This window comes from Berghia stephanieae, chromosome 2 (genome assembly GCF_034508935.2).
Source record: "Berghia stephanieae isolate SIO BIC M18660-M18661 chromosome 2, UCSD_Bste_1.3, whole genome shotgun sequence".
NCBI classification, from domain to species: Eukaryota; Metazoa; Mollusca; class Gastropoda; order Nudibranchia; family Aeolidiidae; genus Berghia; species Berghia stephanieae.
This window is the reverse complement of record NC_088361.1, coordinates 19,258,621-19,276,920: the sequence shown is the minus strand read 5'-3', so window position 1 is coordinate 19,276,920 and position 18,300 is coordinate 19,258,621. Positions and strand designations below refer to the sequence as shown.

General features: G+C 36.9%; 1 protein-coding gene across 5 annotated transcripts; it reads left to right on the top strand.

The window, feature by feature from the left end:
• The first annotated feature begins 38 nt into the window (after positions 1–38).
• Positions 39–10,656, top strand: LOC144964437 (vesicle transport protein USE1-like). 5 transcript variants are annotated; one of them, XM_078898690.1, is made up of 7 exons: positions 243–556; positions 2,471–2,550; positions 4,566–4,615; positions 4,805–4,883; positions 5,642–5,804; positions 6,394–6,569; positions 7,028–10,656. In XM_078898690.1, exons 2-7 carry the CDS (start codon positions 2,533–2,535, stop codon positions 7,199–7,201), a joined length of 660 nt encoding a protein of 219 aa, XP_078754816.1. In that variant the 5' UTR covers positions 243–556; positions 2,471–2,532; the 3' UTR covers positions 7,202–10,656. The 5 variants fall into 5 exon arrangements, with proteins under 5 accessions (XP_078754814.1, XP_078754816.1, XP_078754817.1 ...); XM_078898691.1 differs by having other exon boundaries at positions 248–556; positions 1,194–2,554; XM_078898688.1 differs by lacking the exons at positions 243–556; positions 2,471–2,550 and adding an exon at positions 39–179.
• Positions 10,657–18,300: the final 7,644 nt, after the last annotated feature.

Here is an 18,300-nt window from a genome sequence, read left to right as displayed (position 1 = left end):
GCTTCACGTAATCACTTAACAGTAATTTCGAACTCTTCTAGTGTGGAGTTAGACATTAGTACAAGAATATCAACAAAATGGTGGGAGCAACACGTATTGAAATAAACTTCAATCGACTTTTAACTCAATGCCAGGTAATGGCTGAGGATAAAGAGCATAGAGATTGGAGACTTGAAAAGGTATATAGCTAGAGGTGGTTCTAAAAAAATAAAGTCGCCATCATTTCAACCGTGCAAGATTATTTTGCTTTCAATCTTGTGTGTGTCAGTCTCTCTCTCTCTCTCTCTCTCTCTCTCTCTCTCTCTCTCTCTAGGTAGTCGCATCGCCCGTGGCTGAGCCGCTGATCGAGCCCCGATATCGATGTTACGGCTCTGGAGTGAAAATTGTGTTAACCGGTGAACATAGTTTTACTTCCATTGCCGTGGAATCGCTTCCTGTGCACTAATTTCGTCACTTCCGGTCTCATTTTAAAGAGGAGAAGCCAGCGCATCAGGCGGCGTTTTCAGATTTTTAATCCGTTCATTCTTTGTTCAGATGCCAGCTGTTTGAAAATTTGGTAAGTTTTAACTTCATTTTAAATACATTTTTCATTATATTACCTATTTTTAATTAATGTTATATTATTCGCCAACCATTTTTCTTTATTTGTGTGAATTTTGGTGGTGATTGATGCTGGCGAAAGGGTCTTTTAGTGACTTTAAATACGATGCGTGTTCATGAAGTTGGCGACGGCCAACCAGGATTGCCTCTCGATGTATCCCCGAGTCTCCTGTGTACAGTGCAGTCTGTAAACTATCGACTGCTTTTGCTTTTGTGACTTGTATAAATAATTTCAAGCTGAATAATTGCTGTAAAAAGACTGAAAATAGTCCCATCCATAATTTTAGTTTTATTTTATGAATGAATGTTGAAACTGAAATGACTTTTTAACTGGGATGATACCGGACAACTAAAAATTATGTTCCACTGATATTATTTTTTATCTTTTATTTTTGTTTGTTCTGCAGGTTAAGTGTGTTGGTTTAATTTAATGTGGTTAATTTCAATACAAATAATACAGAATAGCATGATAGAGTCAATTCAAGTGAAAGTATATTTCATTCATTACTTTACTCTTTACCACAACAAAAATTATTATATAACTTTTAATTTTGTTGATTTAATCATAATCGAAGTACTTTTTTTGTTTTCAGAGTCAGACGTTCATTATGACACCACATTTTCATGTTTCATTTCCTGCCTTGTATTTTTAAATATGAAATTGAAATAACAATATGAATTTGATTGTCTGCCACCTCCAACTCCCGTCGTCTGCCGCCTCGAACTCCAGTCGTCTGTCTTGTATTTTTAAATATGAGATTGAAATAACAACATGAATTTGATTGTCTGCCACCTCCAACTCCAGTCGTCTGCCCCCTCCAGCTCCAATAATCTGCCTTGTATTTTTAAATATGAAATTGAAATAACAACATGAATTTGATTGTCTGCCACCTCCAACTCCAGTCGTCTGTCTTGTATTTTTAAATATGAGATTGAAATAACAACATGAATTTGATTGTCTGCCTCCTCCAGCTCCAATAATCTGCCTTGTATTTTTAAATATGAAATTGAAATAACAACATGAATTTGATTGTCTGCCACCTCCAACTCCAGTCGTCTGCCGCCTCTAACTCCAGTCGTCTGTCTTGTATTTTTAAATATGAGATTGAAATAACAACATGAATTTGATTGTCTGCCACCTCCAACTCCAGTCGTCTGCCGTCTCGAACTCCAGTCGTCTGTCTTGTATTTCTAAATATGAGATTGAAATAACAACATGAATTTGATTGTCTGCCACCTCCAGCTCCTATAATCTGCTTTGTATTTTTGAATATATGAAATTGTAATAACAACATGAATTTGATTGTCTGCCACCTCCAACTCCCGTCGTCTGCCGCCTCCAGCTCCAATAATCTGCCTTGTATTTTTAAATATGAGATTGAAATAACAACATGAATTTGATTGTCTGCCACCTCCAACTCCAGTCGTCTGCCGCCTCTAACTCCAGTCGTCTGTCTTGTATTTTTAAATATGAGATTGAAATAACAACATGAATTTGATTGTCTGCCACCTCCAACTCCCGTCGTCTGCCTCCTCCAGCTCCAATAATCTGCCTCGTATTTTTAAATATGAAATTGAAATAACAACATGAATTTGATTGTCTGCCACCTCCAACTCCAGTCGTCTGCCGCCTCGAACTCCAGTCGTCTGTCTTGTATTTTTAAATATGAGATTGAAATAACAACATGAATTTGATTGTCTGCCGCCTCCAGCTCCAATAATCTATCTTGTATTTTTAAATGTGAAATTGAAGTAACAACATGAATTCGATCGTCAGTCTCCCCCAACTACTTCTGTATCATTGCTTGGACTTCGATGTATTTATTCAGTATCATTACCTGGATATTGCCTGTGTCTACATTCCATGCAGCCAACAACCCATAGTGCCTAGATTTTGTTGTCTTCTGTCTTTTGCCACATCTCAGCCATCTTATGGATTTAAGCGAGTCAGTACGTGAGTACCCTTTAATTATCTGTTCTCTTAGTGATGTTGAATGCAAAGCAATTATCAAATTTTCTAAAGTTCATTTCAATTTTAATGTAGTTTAATAGTTAGTCATATGATACATCTCTTCGAGATGTTCAGTTTGATATATATGACATGCCTATGTTGCAGAAAGTTTGCAAAGTGTCGGTATTTATCGGCTTATTGTTTGTTATTATGTAATATGTTACGTAATATTCAATTTTGCATTTTCAGGTTAAGTTTTCTCTACCACTCTTATGTAGTTCTTGTTTTTAATTTTGCATTTTTATCACTGACCATGTTTGCATATATAAAGCGGCAAGCTTGTTTCTCCCGAGTACTGTTGGTGCCCAAATGTCTTGTCCAAGGATGCAAAAACATTGGGCAGTACATTTGCAAGTTGCATTTACTGTCACTTGTTCAACTTTATTTCTAGCCCTGTTCATTGTTTTTTTGTTTTTTTTCTTCTCTCCGAATACCAGTCATCTTTCGTCTGTTGCTCATTTGCCAATGCCATATATTAAGTGCCTTCCCCAAGGACACAACTTTAGTGTCTAAATTCATACGTTTACGCTCCTTTCCTCTTGTTTTAACAATTTTTGTGTTCAAAATTAATCATAGCCATAGTATTGTAAGCATGCTCTGGAAGAAGACCACCCTCAAATCTATTATCCGTTCCTCGCGCCTTTTTTTTCATTTTCTAGGGTTATGTAATTGCATGACGTTGCATAATATTGCATAATAATCATTTAATTTTTTTAAAAATTGCTTCGTCTTTCCTTTGCGATCATTTTGATATATGGTTTTATATGTATTCCAACCCAAATAACCGTGATTTTCCATTTCCCCCGCTTTTCAGTTGCTCTCTGGTCACAGTTTTAGTTTCTTTTTTCCTCTTAAATTATATTAAGTATTTTGGTCCACTTTTGCGGACTAATAATCCCGTAACTTTGGTTCTAATTGTCACATTGTCATAATTTTGGTACCATTGAAAAGTGTATTTCTTGCAGAATAGCATGAGACTATTTTGAAAACAATTGCTGCAATCTCAAATTTTCATGCAACTACCTACTCTCTCTCTCTCTCTCTCTCTCTCTCTCTCTCTCTCTCTCAACTCTCTCCATTCAATGTGGTGAAGTTGAAACTTTATTATTTGTAAGTTACCTTCTTACACTTTCCACAATCGACTCCAAATCTACAAATATTTAGATAGATAGTCATAGTCATCAATGTAAATAAGAGCTAAACCTATGATTCATTATAATTATGATATTTCAAATTTCAAACATTTACTTATCCTTTCACTTTCTGAACACAAAGTTCCAGTGCCAGTATTATCTTTCTCTGCAGTGAGTACTGTGTAAGAAATTGAGATTGAGAGAATCTCAAACTCAATGGTCATCAATTTGACCTAAATGATAAATGAAAATGGACCTTCTCTGACAGAAACACCTCAACATCGATAATGAAAACTGGATTGCACTTGCGCAATAGCGGTGCAGAAAATTAAAATTGAAACACCTACTAGAGTCTAACATACACTCACATACACACACACACACACACACACACACACACTCACACACAACCATAACATGCGTACACAGAAAAGAGCAACCCAAAAGAATAAGTGAAGCTATGACCATAAGACACTGAAGGCCACATGTAAACTGTTGACAGTGGCAATTAATGGTTTGGACCTAAATGCTGAACTTTGAATGATGCTAAGCCTAAATAATCTCTAATACCCAACACCTGTGGATCAAATGAATTCCACTCTTTGCATTGGCCATTAAGCAACATATGTCTTGGTTTGTTTTTTTTGTTTTATCAGTTTTCTCATTCAGTTCAGAAGTCAGAGGGGTGGCTTTCAAGTATAGTAACCTTTTAAAAGAAAAAGAAAATATAATTATTAAAATTTAGGACAATTCCTGTCTAATTAATATTGAATTGTATTAATTTGTTTTATTTTCATGTTTTTTTTTTCTTCCAATGTCAGTACATCGGGGCACTCCAAGGTTTCCTTGTTGATATGAGAAGATCTCCAAGGTATGTTTTTATTGAATGTTAAAACATTTATAATGAAGTAACAATATGTTATGGCTGCTCCGAACAATTTATTCAGGGAATATGGATAAGGAGTAAAATAACAGGTTGATATATAAAAACATTCAGATTGATCAAGCGTGCATCTCCACCAGGCATAATTCATGAAAATGTCTGTATCTCTGTTTTCAGCAAACCACCTCAAGAAGCATTACTGGAATATCAAAAGAAAGTCGACTTGTTAAAAGGTTTACTGGAAGCTGAAAAGAAGGTAATTTGAAATTGTATTAAAAGATGAGAGTTTTTAAAGATCCTGGTTATTGATGTTGATTCTGTAATTTTGGGCTAAATTAAGAATAAAATAGATTTTGAGAACTAGATTGAGTCCCGAATTTGAAAAGACGTCGGGTTTTGTCTTATTAGTGGGGCAATGTCTTATTTTACTTTTAGGATCTCCAGTATCTTTGTGTGTCAACTTTACCTTCACCAAATCTGATGAGACCCAGTTACCCATTTCACTACTGTGACTTGAGGAACTAATTCTGTCCATCAGCATATGAATCAAGAACACTAATCATAAAGCTGTCTATACTGACAGAATTGATATGTACATTGACAAAGCATGTTTTTACGGATCCACCATACCCATTGAATTAAGTGAAGAAAAAATAGAAATAAGGCTTGTAGGAAGTAAGAACAAATCTAATCGTATCCAAGATCCCGTTTTGGATGGTAATCTTATTATTATTAGTTCTGATGAAAAAGATGAGAATCTAGAAACCATTCTTGGCTGTTGAGGTTGAATTAAGGATTGTTTTTTCATCGAAATTTTCAGGGTTTTAAATTTTTTTATTATTGATAAGTACGAAAGTGAAATAAGCCAGAAAAGTATAATGTCGTCAAGTTATTATGATTCTGTTTAAAATCCAAAATTATTCATCAGTTGTTTTAATCAGAATCCGTCTTTTAACTTATATCCTGTGATGAAAATTCAATGATATTCAGTTTTCATTTGTTTTCTTCCCTTAGCCAGCTGTCATGCAAAGAGCTTTGATAACGGAAAGTCTTAGACCGATCAGTGATGAGATTGGCAGCGCCCCTGCAAAGCAACTGCAAGTGAAGGCAAAAGCCAAATGTGAAGAAGATATGAGGGCAGAGCTTCTTGGAAATTCTAAAAGCAACCAGCAAAATGGTAAGTTAAAAAAAAGAAAAACTAAGTTCCTTCAGTGATCAGTCATCGTTTTTTTGTTCGAGGAATTGTGGAGTTTGTTTTTGTTTGTTTTTTTATTATCTAATTTTAACATAAGTGTCCTAAGTTTATGGCCAAGATTATTTAGGTATTTTTTTAAATTGATGTGTTGATAAAAGTCAATATTAGATGCTAGAAAATTTATTAGTACTAGCAATTGTAATTTGAATCATCATCATCATCATCATCGTCATCATCATCATCATAATTATCATCATTCTCATTATTATGATTATTATTATTATTATTATTATTATTATTATTATTATTATTATTATTATTATTATTATTATTATTATTATTATTAGTATTATTATTATTAGTATTATTATTATTAGTATTATTATTATTATTATTATTATTATTATTATTATTATTATTATTATTATTATTATTATTATCATCATCATTATTATCAACAATTTTTAAAACAGAATTGTTTTAATCATTTTTTCCATGCTCAAGATGTTGTCTTTCTTTTGATTTCTTTTTTTTTTTTTTTCAATACAAACACTTTAAATATTTATTGTAGATCATCCAGATGGAATGAGACAAAGGAAAAAGCCCCAGGAGGATGAAGACATCAACATTATTCTGCAGCACCATCATAAACTACAGGAAAGGTTAGCCGAAGAAATGCTGATGCACACAAAGGCACTGAAGCAAAACATTACAGAGGCAGGAAGGGCTGTTAGAGAAGACACTAAGGTTAGTTAAAGTGATACTAAGCTGCTAGAAGCTGCGGAAAGTAAAAAGTAATAAACAAAAATGAAAATAACAACTTTTAAAAAAGAACAAATTACCAAAAACAGAACGTTTTAGACTCAAAACCCTTCTTCCGCCCACAGCAAATGGGTTTGGGATTTTGTCCTTTTTTGAAGCTGTTATTTTCATTTTTTTAAATTGATTTTTAAGATTAGTTAGCAGACTTTCAATGGAGCACTGATAATTTATGGACAGCCCCTGATCAGCAAAAAAACAGGAAAAAAAAGTGCTTTATATAAATAATTATTCGTTTCAGTCAATCTCTTACACATCACATACACACACACTATTTCTGTCGCCCCTCCCCCATGTTCTGGTGTTTCAGATTATTAAATTATTTTTCCATTTTAAATTGTGAAGGGAAAAGAAAACTATCGAAGCTGGTCAATTTTCTTCCCCAGGTTATATCCGATAGCACCAGGCTAGCTGGGGACAACTCTGCAAGGCTGAAGGTGGAAGGGGAGAGACTGGAGGCGCACACAAAGTCGTGTTCGTGGTGGATCTGGGTCATGCTGGTCATTGTCATCATCACCTTTATATCTATGGTGTTGTTTATGAAGCTTTTTTCAAAGTGATAGAGATACTGTATCTGTTAATAAATTGTGATTGAATCTTGTAAGTGATAGAGATACTGTATCTGTTAATAAATTGTGATTGAATCTTGTTGGTTGCATCAACTTAACTTATGAGAATGGGATGAGAGGTCATAGAGAGCAGAGCAGATAGAGAGAGATAGAGAGAGAGGGAGAGAACATGTGTGTCTGTGTGAGAGACTGTGTGAGAAAGTGTATCTTTGTTTTTGTGTGTGTGTGTGTGTGTGTGAGTGAGAGAGAGAGAGAGAGAGAGAGAGAGAGAGAGAGAGAGAGAGAGAGAGAGAGAGAGAGAACCAGGGATTAAACTAAATAAATGACCTGATAGTGATGCACTGTGATCAAGTTTCATTGTTTACATGACATTATTTTTATAGAGTGAAAGAGAAAGGGGAAGTCAAAGAGTGAGTAAATGGGAGAGGAAAAGAGGATGATGTTGAATGTTACTTCTGGAGTTATATTAATCTGTTGCTGAATCTGCTCCAGAAGTAAGATTTAACATTATCATCCTGCCATGTTGATAGATTAGGTGCCTCTTTCTGTTGGTTTTTATGGTTTTGGTTTCATAAATATTTCTGCTCTTGTTCTAATTACATCTTTGATTCCCCTTTTCCATGTGCCTTTCGGTCTTTTGTCCTAAAAGTGATTATACTTCTGTGATCATTCGCTGATAGGGGATACAGTCAGACGTTTACATAATATTATTTCCTTGAAATTGATATTTGTGACCCACCGTATCGAATCGGTATTATGTCGGGATCCACTCGGTAAGGGAAATTGAATTCATAGCCACAAATATCCAACTTGGGTTTAATTTCTCTACGTTATGCTGGAGTATAAAGACTGTTTCTTGCATTGCAAAATCTTCTAAAGCTCCAATTTCTCATCAATCTATCTCTAAATTCACTTTTTGGGGTCTGAATCATCCCGACATAATACCGTTTTGAGACGGAGGGTCACATTTGTTTTTCTTGTTTTTGTTCTTTTCTGTTCATCTTTCCAAATGTCTGTATATTTATGTAATTGGATTCGATAGTCTGATGTCACATCGCCCAGCAATGGGGCCATCGTGGTTCTAAACAAAGAAAATCGTTACTTTTTATTCTTCATGCTGGCTAGAACTTTTCATATGTCTTGTGATCAGAATGTGTAAAAGTCAAAACATGATCAGATTTATAATGTGTTTTTTTTTCCCCTCTCCATACACTTTAATGCTCGTCGGAGAAATATTTCATAAGGGCGTCCCCCGTTGTTCCAATAGTTTAGAGTCAGTTACTAAGTTACCATGTGTCATTACGAGGGAAGTGACATTACGACTGTTGAAGCGTATTGACCTTAATTTTATTATGTCCATTTCGTCAGGGATCCCCTTGGTAAGTCTTTTGACCTCCTGTGGTCAGCAGAGAGGTCACTTGTGTCTTTTACTTTACCCCCCATATCTGTTTTCTCTTTCCATGTTGCCCTCAGTCTTTATTCTGGATTGAGATTGCTCGATATTTTTTTCCCCTGGTCCTTGTGTGGGGTTCTTAGCTGGGAAGGAGACAGACAAACGTATGGTACCTTTTTTTGTAGATTGTCTATTATTTACACATATTGTTATTAGTTTTGAATATATTGTAGTTTGTAAATATTTGAGTATGTCCTTTCTAATGGGATCATTGCTTGAGCCTGGATGGGACTTCGACTTTGAGATAGTGTCAGAATAGACACATCAATGGATTGCTCGTGGAATCTTATGTTTCCCTCTTTGAACCCAATTTCTTTGACTTGCCATCTTTGTGCTGCTTTTAACTTCAGATTTACAACTTTTCCTCTATCATCTTCCTGTTTACTGGCATTGAAATGACTTTGAAGTGTTGCGAGCACCGTAGAACCCATATAGACAAAAATATAAAATTATTTACTTACTTATCCGAACCAGCGACCATCTGAGCTCTAGCCCTTCGGTCTTGTGCCATGACGTAGAAGTTAGACTTCTTTTGTAGTTGTATTAACAAAATGTGCAGCTTTGTGGTCTAGTGGTATGGAAAATCCTGGGTTCTTGGAGAAGGCACTTTACTCACATTATCTCACAATACTCAGGTGTAAAATGAGTACCTGGTCGTTAACAGTGTTGTTTCCATCGGGGAAAAATATAATTTCACCTAACAGGCATCACATCTCGTCCTACATGCTAAGTGGTGCTGTTGGCTAGGGACCTCTTGTAAAGCGCTTTGAACACATTTAGTGGATAGTGCGCTATTTTTTAAAAAAGCTGAAACTCAAAACAACAGGGTATCCTTTGCTTTTATTTGGATACAATTTTTTTAGTTTATCTTTCAAGACACTCGATACAATTAAATTTAAGCTGAGATTTATTTCTGTTTTGATTTTGAGATTGACGCTATTTCCGTTGATTTGTCTTACTCCCCTACGACCCAATAACACTGTTAAACTACATCAATTATCCACCAACTGTCCTATCAATTCTCACATCCCATAGTTTGATTTGATTTTAGAAAATGGCGAATGTTGCTAGTACCGTTGTACACATTAAAACACAAGCCATCATATTTTCCTTATGAGCAAAATATCAAGTTTTTGCTGCCTCCCCCCCCCCCCCCCCCCTCCCAACATCCCATCTGACACTTCCTTCTCCTAAAGTATGAAATGCATAACTCATAGTAGAAAGGAATTCTTCAGGCTACACGTACAGCATGTGAACCGAGCGTGTATCCTGATTTCTGCAGCATTAAATGGACTAGCAACTGCTCAACCTGGCAAATATCAGGGCGATCCGCAAATTTTGGCAAATTTCCCAAAATTGGCGAATCGTGGCAAATTTAGGGAAAATTGGCAAATCACGTGGCAAATTTTGGGGAAAAAAAGCGAAAACAAAATAACGAAAAAAAAAGTGCGAAACTTGAGAAATGTTGTAGCTTTGCCTGGGCCCAAACCAAGGGAAGCTACTCTTTATTGATAATGATCCTTTAAAATCTTTGTAACAACGCTATTCACAGTCATTTTATTTCTCAAGTCAAATAAATCGAGTCACTTACACTTCCAACTTCAGTTTTTACTAAAATGTTTAGTTCTCCTTGACAAATTTTTTGGCAAATTTTAGGTCCCAATTTGGCAAAAAATGCAGATGACAGCTTTATGGTGCTTATCTTTCATAATCCTTCTTCAGCCAACAACATCAACAAAAAAAAAAAAAACAATTAAAACATACATATAATATAACCATAAAACCAAGATCAATGGCTGAGTGACATAATGTATTTTTTGTTTTCTTTTTTTGTTGTTGTTGTTGTTTTTGTTGGCTGAAAAAGGGTTTTGAGCCCAAAACGTTCCGTGTTTGGTATTTTGTTCTTTTTTTTTTTAAAGTCATTATATAAATTTTGTTCATTATTTATTTTTGTATTTAACTTATCATCAATTGAATAAATTTATGACATGGATTTATGATTGCATTTTTTTTTTTTTTTAAATATTCGAGAACGTAACAACTGACTGATATCTCATAGTTCATGGATATTTATATTCATTTGTATAAAAACTTGAGCTTTTATATAGTGTGTTATCCACTAAACATGCTTAAAATGCTGTACAAAGGATTCCTGACCAACTGCAAACATGGAATATGTAAGGTTAGACAAGACTTCTGTTAAGCGAAATTACAAATTATTTTTTTTCTGACAGACAAGGCTGTTAACGGCCTGGTACTAATTTTACATCTGAGTACAGTGAGAGAGAATGTTAAGTAAAGAGCCTTTTCCAAGGACTCAACTATGCACTGCTCTTAGTGAAACTCGAATCCAGGGCCTTCCGATCTGAAGTGTCGAGTGTCATACCACTAGATCACAAAGCAGTAAATATTTTTAAAAAACAACTTGAGCTTTTATATAGCGCAATATCCACTAAACGTGCTCAAAGCGCTTTACAAGGGGTCCCTTGCCAACAGCAACACATAACATGTAGGACGAGACATGACGCCTGCTAGGCGATATTACAATTTTTCGGACAAAGACAACGCTGTTAACGGCCAAGTACTCATTTTACACCTGAGTACGTGTGAGAGAATGTGAGTAAAGAGCCTTCTCCAAGGACTCAACTATGCACCGAGCAAGGCTCGAACCCAGGACCTTCCGATCCGAAAGCGAGTGTCATACCACTAGTCCACATAGCCGCACATTCATTTGTATAAAGAACTACAACACCAATCACTCCCATAGTGGCCAGGGAGGTACATGCTGTGTCTTCTATACCCCTATACCCATTTTCCAAGTGTTTCCTGTCATTGTCTTGGAGTAAGATTACTTAGTTTTGTCCTGACCCTGGCCGGAGTTCTTGGCTGGGAGGAAAGCAGTCGAATGTATAGTTATTGTTTTGGGAGATTATATTTTTTTCCTTGTAAATCATCTCTCTCTTATGAATTGTTATTTTTATTATTTTTAACACGTTTGTAAACATTTGAATGTATTCCTCTTAGCGGGAACCTGTGCTTGTGTCTGGATGAGACTTTTAGGTGATCTCAAACTAAGTACTTTGATGGTGTGCTCTTGGAATCTACGTCTCTTTCCTATTTGAACCAATTCCCCTTTGTCTTACCTTTTCTTTGGTGCTTTAATTGAATTTCTAGAAATTTTTACTATCCCATTTTCTTCCTTTTTACTGGCGCTGATATGACTGAACTTTATGTGTTGCAAGCGCTGTAAAACCCTTAAAAACAAACAAACAAACAAACAACACCAATCAAAGAGACTTTATATTGGACATACAGTCTTAGTCATTGATGGTTGTCTGCGCAAGTTGCCCTGAACTAAATATCATATATTATTTTTTATCAGACATAAAATTTGATTTTGGATAACTAACAATCTAGATACAATTATCTCAATTGAAGTAGCTTTCAACGGCAGCGTCCAGTCTAGAGGATTAAAAGTTGTCATATCCATCCACAACTCTCATGAAGCCAGAGTTTGTTGCAATTTCTGTTATGTTAGAATTTATAAACACATTTTTTGCTGTCCCTTAAAAAATACTTTCCGCCAGATCTACCAGACCCAGCTACCCAAGCACAGGAAATAATCAAAATCAACAGTAATGCTCAGTTTGGCTGAGTCAGTCGATGTAATTTAGAGGAGAGGAAGAAATCGTATTTCTCTGACATAACTCTTGACTCTTTTGAAGGGATGAAATGTTAATTTACTGGTTATCTCCCTTCCATTTATCAGTCTTTGCTCTGAACAGATTAGTAGTAGTAGTAGTAGTAGTAGTAGTAGTAGTAGTAGTAGTAGGTTACCGTTAGAATCTCCCCTACCTTCTTATATCTGTTGTCGTCCTGGAAAGAGATGACATGATTTTGCTGAGGCTCTAGCAATAATCCTTTGCCGTAAGGAAAGCAGTCTGGTGTGAGCATCTAATATTTTTGTTCTCTTGAGATAACGTCACAATTCAAAAATTAGACAATTTACTTTATTTCATTGAGCACTACTAAACTAACAAAAACATTGTTTTCACTTTCTTTTGGTGGTGATCGCCTTATATTGTGACGTCATTTTTAGGGACTTGTCAGGCTATACGATCCACATCACATCTCTCTGACTGGGGTTTCTGACCTCCAATAGTGGACATGGAGGTTCTTGCTTTCTTCTATCCCCCTGTATTCTGGGTGGGGTTCCCGACCTCCCGTAGTTGACAGGGAGTTATTTCTATCCCCCTGTATCTGTTTTCTAATTGATTTCTGTCCTTGTCTTGGGATGAGATTACTTGGTTTTGTCCTGACCCTGGCCGGAGTCCTTGGCTGGGAGGGAGATGATATTTTTATCGTTGTAAACCATCTCTCTGTTATGTAATTATTTATTTCTTTTTTTTTTAAACATATGATTTGTAAACATTTGAATGTGTTCCTCTTAGTGGGATATTGTGCTGGGTCTGGGTGGGAATTCCGATAATGTCTCTTGGAATCTACATCTGTTTCCTATTTCAACCATTTCCCTTATGTCTTACTTTGTCCTCAAGTACTTTTAATTGTATATCTTGAATCTTTTCACTTTTCCATTTTCTTCCTTTTCACATAAATCTGTTGCAAGCGCCGTAAAACCCTTAAAAACAAACAAACGCACACATCCCTAATAGCAGCAGCAATGGATTCTCGCCAGTCTCCTCCAGCTTGGAACAGAACCGTCTTTGAAATTGTTCGTGTTTTCAAACGGGGAATAAAAGTGAGATGTCAAAAAAAAAACCCAAAAAACTGGTTCCAATTTCATTAGAAGTGTAAAACCACTCTTCCGGAGGACTGGAAACATACATTGTGTAAATGATTTTCTGATTTCAGAATGATAGTATCATATTTTCTAGTCTAAATATATGCCGGTCGTTAATAAAGACCACACATCCTCTCTCTTTTAAAAATTAAAATTGAGCTTAAAATAGCGCAAAATCCACTAAATGTGCTCAAAGCGCTTTACAAGGGGTCCCTGGTCAACAGCAACATTTAACATGTAGGACGGGACATGACGCCTATTAGCCGATATTACAATTTTTCGGACAAAACAACGCTGTTAACAGCCAGGTACTCATTTTACACCTGAGTACAGTGAGAGAATGTGAGTTAAGAGCCTTTTCCAAGGACTCAACTATGCGCCTAGCGCGAGGCTCGAACCCAGGACCTTCCGATCCGAAAGCGAGTGTCATACCACTAGAGCACATAGCTTTTACATCCCGTAATCTTTTAAAAAATCTGCCTTGACATCCTGTTTGTACTAAAATAGTTATGCCACCTTTATGTAACCTATAATTCATTATTATTACTCCTCCGAAGGACTGGGTTACATACACACTTCCATGGAGTTTGGAACCGGAATAGTAGATGTGACATCACGACTTACTTCTCTGGCCTATTGACAAATTCTCCGTTTGATGTTCTACCAGGGCAGCATGGTGTAACACTGGGGAGGGGGGGTGGGGTCTCCGCAGTGTGGACGACTCGTGTATCCTCACACCCCCCCCCCCCCGTCCCCGACAGTGTATTAGTGTCTTGTAAAAAAAAATATTGAGCTTTTATATAGCGCAATATCCACTAAATGTGCTCAAAGCGCTTTACAAGGGGTCCCTGGGCAACAGCAACATTTAACATGTAGGACGGGACATGACGCCTGTTTGGCGATATTATAATTTTTCGGACAAAGACGACGCTGTTAACGGCCAGGTTCTCATTTTACGGTGAGAGAATGTGAGTTAAGAGCCTTTTCCAAGGATTCAACTATGCGCCGAGCGCGAGGCTCGAACCCAGGACCTTCCGATCCGAAAGCGAGTGTCATACCACTAGACCACAAAGCCGCACAAATATATATTGTATAGCCACTGTATCTTCTGTTAAAGCGGTTGCGTATTGAAACCAAGTTAGTGCAACTGTGTTGTTTGTTTTGTTTTTTTTTATTTTTTTTTTAATTATTATTATTCTTATTTGTTTTGTTTTTCCCTTTTCACCCTTTAAATTTCTTACCACAGACCTACCTACTAGCTACATATTACGGAAAATTCGCAGCATTACGACGAAATGTTGGCTCCAGTTTCAGAATTTCCTGAGCATCTCTGAGTCATTAAAACGTATTGAAAATGAAAGTTGATGACGAACTTCATATTTCTAAGGATTTTGATTTTTTTTTAAAAATCCTTGTGAGGTGTAAATTGTTTATTTTTTAAATTAAGAAGAATTAGAAGAAGAATTGAGCTTTTATATAGCGCAATATCCACTAGATGTGCTCAAAGCGCTTTACAAGGGGTCCCTGGTCAACAGCAACATTTAACATGTAGGACGGGACATGCCACCTGTTAGGCGGTACTACAATTTTTTCGGATAAAGACAACGCTGTTAACGGCCAGGTACTCATTTTTCACCTGAGTACGGTGAGAGAATGTGAGTAAAGAGCCTTCTGCAAGGATTCAACTATGCGCCGAGCGCGAGGCTCGAACCCAGGACCTTCCGATCCGAAAGCGAGTGTCATACCACTAGACCACAAAGCCGCAATTAACTATAGCGACTGCAATTTTTATCTCCTAAAAATTACTAGTTTTAAATTTTCAAGTTGGCAGGTATGTTACTATCTTGACATAATATTATGAATAATATCAATACAAATAATATATAGGTCACCATATTCTCTAAAACGCTTTTTAATATGATCCTGTCGATTTTCCTTCCTATGCTTTCAATCCGAATGTGCACGGTTTTAGCCGAATTCCCCCTACTACAATACAATGAATATGAAGAAAATATGTATATTTACTCAGTTATTTCCCTTGCTTAATATAGCTGTAATAGGGAAAATGTAAGGCCTTAAACCGAGATGTTATGATTGATTGCCAGAGTGGTTCTATATCAGATGTTTTTTCTATGGGTCTTGGTAGCCTGTATGAAAATTGTCATGTTTTCAACCCGAATTTGCACGTTTTTTAGCCTAATTCCCCTTACTATATTGAGATAGATAGGACCTTACATCTCATTATTTAAAGAACTATCAATGGATTTGAGAAATTATATCTGGCTATGTGGTCTAGTGGTGTGACACTCGCTTTCGGATCGGAAGGTCATGGGTTCGAGCCTCGGGCTCGGCGCATAGTTGAGTCCTTGGAAAAGGCTCTTTACTCACATTCTCTCACCGTACTCAGTGTAAAATGAGTAACCTGGCCGTTAACAGCGTTGTCTTTGTCCGAAAAATTGTAAAATCGCCTAACAGGCGTCATGTCCCGTCCTACATGTTAAATGTTGCTGTTGACCAGGGACCCCTTGTAAAGCGCTTTGAGCACATTTAGTGGATATTGCGCTATAAAAAGCTCAATAATAAAAAAAAAATTAAAAAAAAAAAAAAAAAAAAAACAGCATCCAATAAGTAATGTACCATTGCAGTCGACGTGCCCTTTTCTGCAGGTCTGATAATCCAATTCCCTATGGGCTTATTATTGTAATGGAAATCTCAAAAATAAATGACGCAAAATATTGTCCATTACAACAATGTTAAACTAGGCCCATAAGTGGGTTCGGATGTCAGACCTGTATATATGTACACGTCGATGTCATTACAGTGTATTGAAAAACAATTCAAAGATTATTTTTCTCTGCGTACAATTTCTAAATGTATTGATATGCTCTCTCTCTCTCTCTCTCTCTCTCTCTCTCTCTCTCTCTCTCTCTCTTTCTCTCTCTCTCTCCTTTCCTATATTTTGTTTCTTTTTACTATCTCTCTATCTCTATCTATCTATCTATCTATCTATCTATCTATCTATCTATCTATCTATCTATCTATCTATCTACTACTATCTATTACCCTATCTATCTATCTACATTATTATCTATCTTCTCTCTATCTCATCTATCTATCTATCTATCTACTACTCACACACACAACTCAACCACACACTCACCCATATTCCACACTTATCCCCTCTCTTCATCCTATCTCGCTCCCTCTCCTCCCACCCCACCCCACTGCTCCCTATCCCTATCTCCACTTTCTATCCCCCCCCTCTCTCTCTCTTTCTCTCTCTCTTCTCTCTCCCTCTCTCTCCCTCCTCTCTTCCCCTCTCTCTCTCTCTCTCCTCTCTCTATCCCTCTCTCTCTATCCCTCTCTCTCTCCCTCTCTCTCCCCCTCTCTCTCTCTCTATCCCTCTCTCTCTCTCTTTCTCTCTCCCTCTCTCTCTCCCCTCTCTCTCTCTCTCTCTCTCTCTCTCTCCCTCCCTCTCTCTCTCCCCATCTCCAGGCCCCCCGCAGGAATTCTACACTTTAACAGCTCATTAAAACTGATATAATTGGAGCGGCGACCCAGAGGAACGTGTTTGTACGATGGGGCGTCCCTTGCCCCAGGGGCAGATTGATCTCAAATTGGGCTTCATGTTGTCTCCATACTAGCATCGTCTGGCCATCTACCCCACCCATAGCACACACTGGAGTACACTGGGGCGAAGACCCGACCACTTGATGGTGTCCTAATTAAATGAAGGGAGACAACCCTACTTCCTGGGATACAACAGTGGTTCAACTCTAACCATATCGGGGTCCAAATTCATCCCTTGATTTGATTGTATTGTATTTTTTAAATGCATTTATTTATTTACTTATATACCAGCCATTTTCCGCTCTTAACATTAGGAAAGAATTCCACGATAAATGAGCGATAAATATAAGATATTACATGCAGATAATATCTCTCCGTGCCCAAATAAAAAGCTCTGTGGAGTTTTCTTACAGTCTAAGAATGTATTGTCTATACGCTTCAACAGTCGTGACGTTACTTCCATCGTAATTGCGCATGGTAACTTAGTAACTGGCTCTAAACTATCAGGACAATGGCGGACGCCCTTATGAAATATTTTTCCGACTAGCATAAAAGCGTAACCATATGAAAAAAAAAACCATTATAAATCTGATCATGTTTTGACTTTTACACATTCTGATCACAAGACATATTAAGAAAAGTTCTAGCCCGCAAGAAGAATAAAAAGTACATATGTTCTTTGTTTAGAACCACGATGGCCGCCGTTGCTGGGCGACGTGACATCAGACTACTGAATCCAATTAAGACAATAGAAATTGAGTTCAATTTTTTTCAACATATGAATCATAAATTTCGTGTTGATCTTTGCTTGCTGGCTTCACAGCGTTGTTAGATCAAGGTGACTTAGAAGACGGACGTTGAATAACTAGCCAAATAGTTGAAGTTTATGCCAAGTTTTTTAAGCACTCCGACACAACACAGACCTGTCAACTATTAGGAAAATTTCTAAGAATTACGAAATTTTGGCTCCAATTTCAGAACTTCATGAGCATCTTCTCTACGTCATTGAAATTTTTTTTTAACTTGAGCTTTTATATAGCGCAATATCCACTAAACGTGATCAAAGCGCTTTACAAGGGGTCCCTGGCCAACAGTAACACATAACATTTAGGACGAGACATGACGCCTGTCAGGCGATATTACAAATTTTTGGGACAGAGACAACGCTGTTTACGGCCAGGTACTCATTTTACACCTGAGTACGGTGAGAGAATGTAAGTAAAAAGCCTTCTCCAAGGACTCAACTATGCGCCGAGCGAGGCTCGA

What these genes read in the sequence shown, in the direction of transcription:
- LOC144964437 (XM_078898688.1), top strand. Translation starts at nt 78, where the DNA reads ATGGTGGGAGCAACACGTATTGAAATAAACTTCAATCGACTTTTAACT. An exon ending in GATATGAGAAGATCTCCAAG is followed by an intron (nt 4,616 to 4,804) that starts GTATGTTTTTAT and finishes CTCTGTTTTCAG; the next exon opens with CAAACCACCTCAAGAAGCAT. An exon ending in TACTGGAAGCTGAAAAGAAG is followed by an intron (nt 4,884 to 5,641) that starts GTAATTTGAAAT and finishes TTCTTCCCTTAG; the next exon opens with CCAGCTGTCATGCAAAGAGC.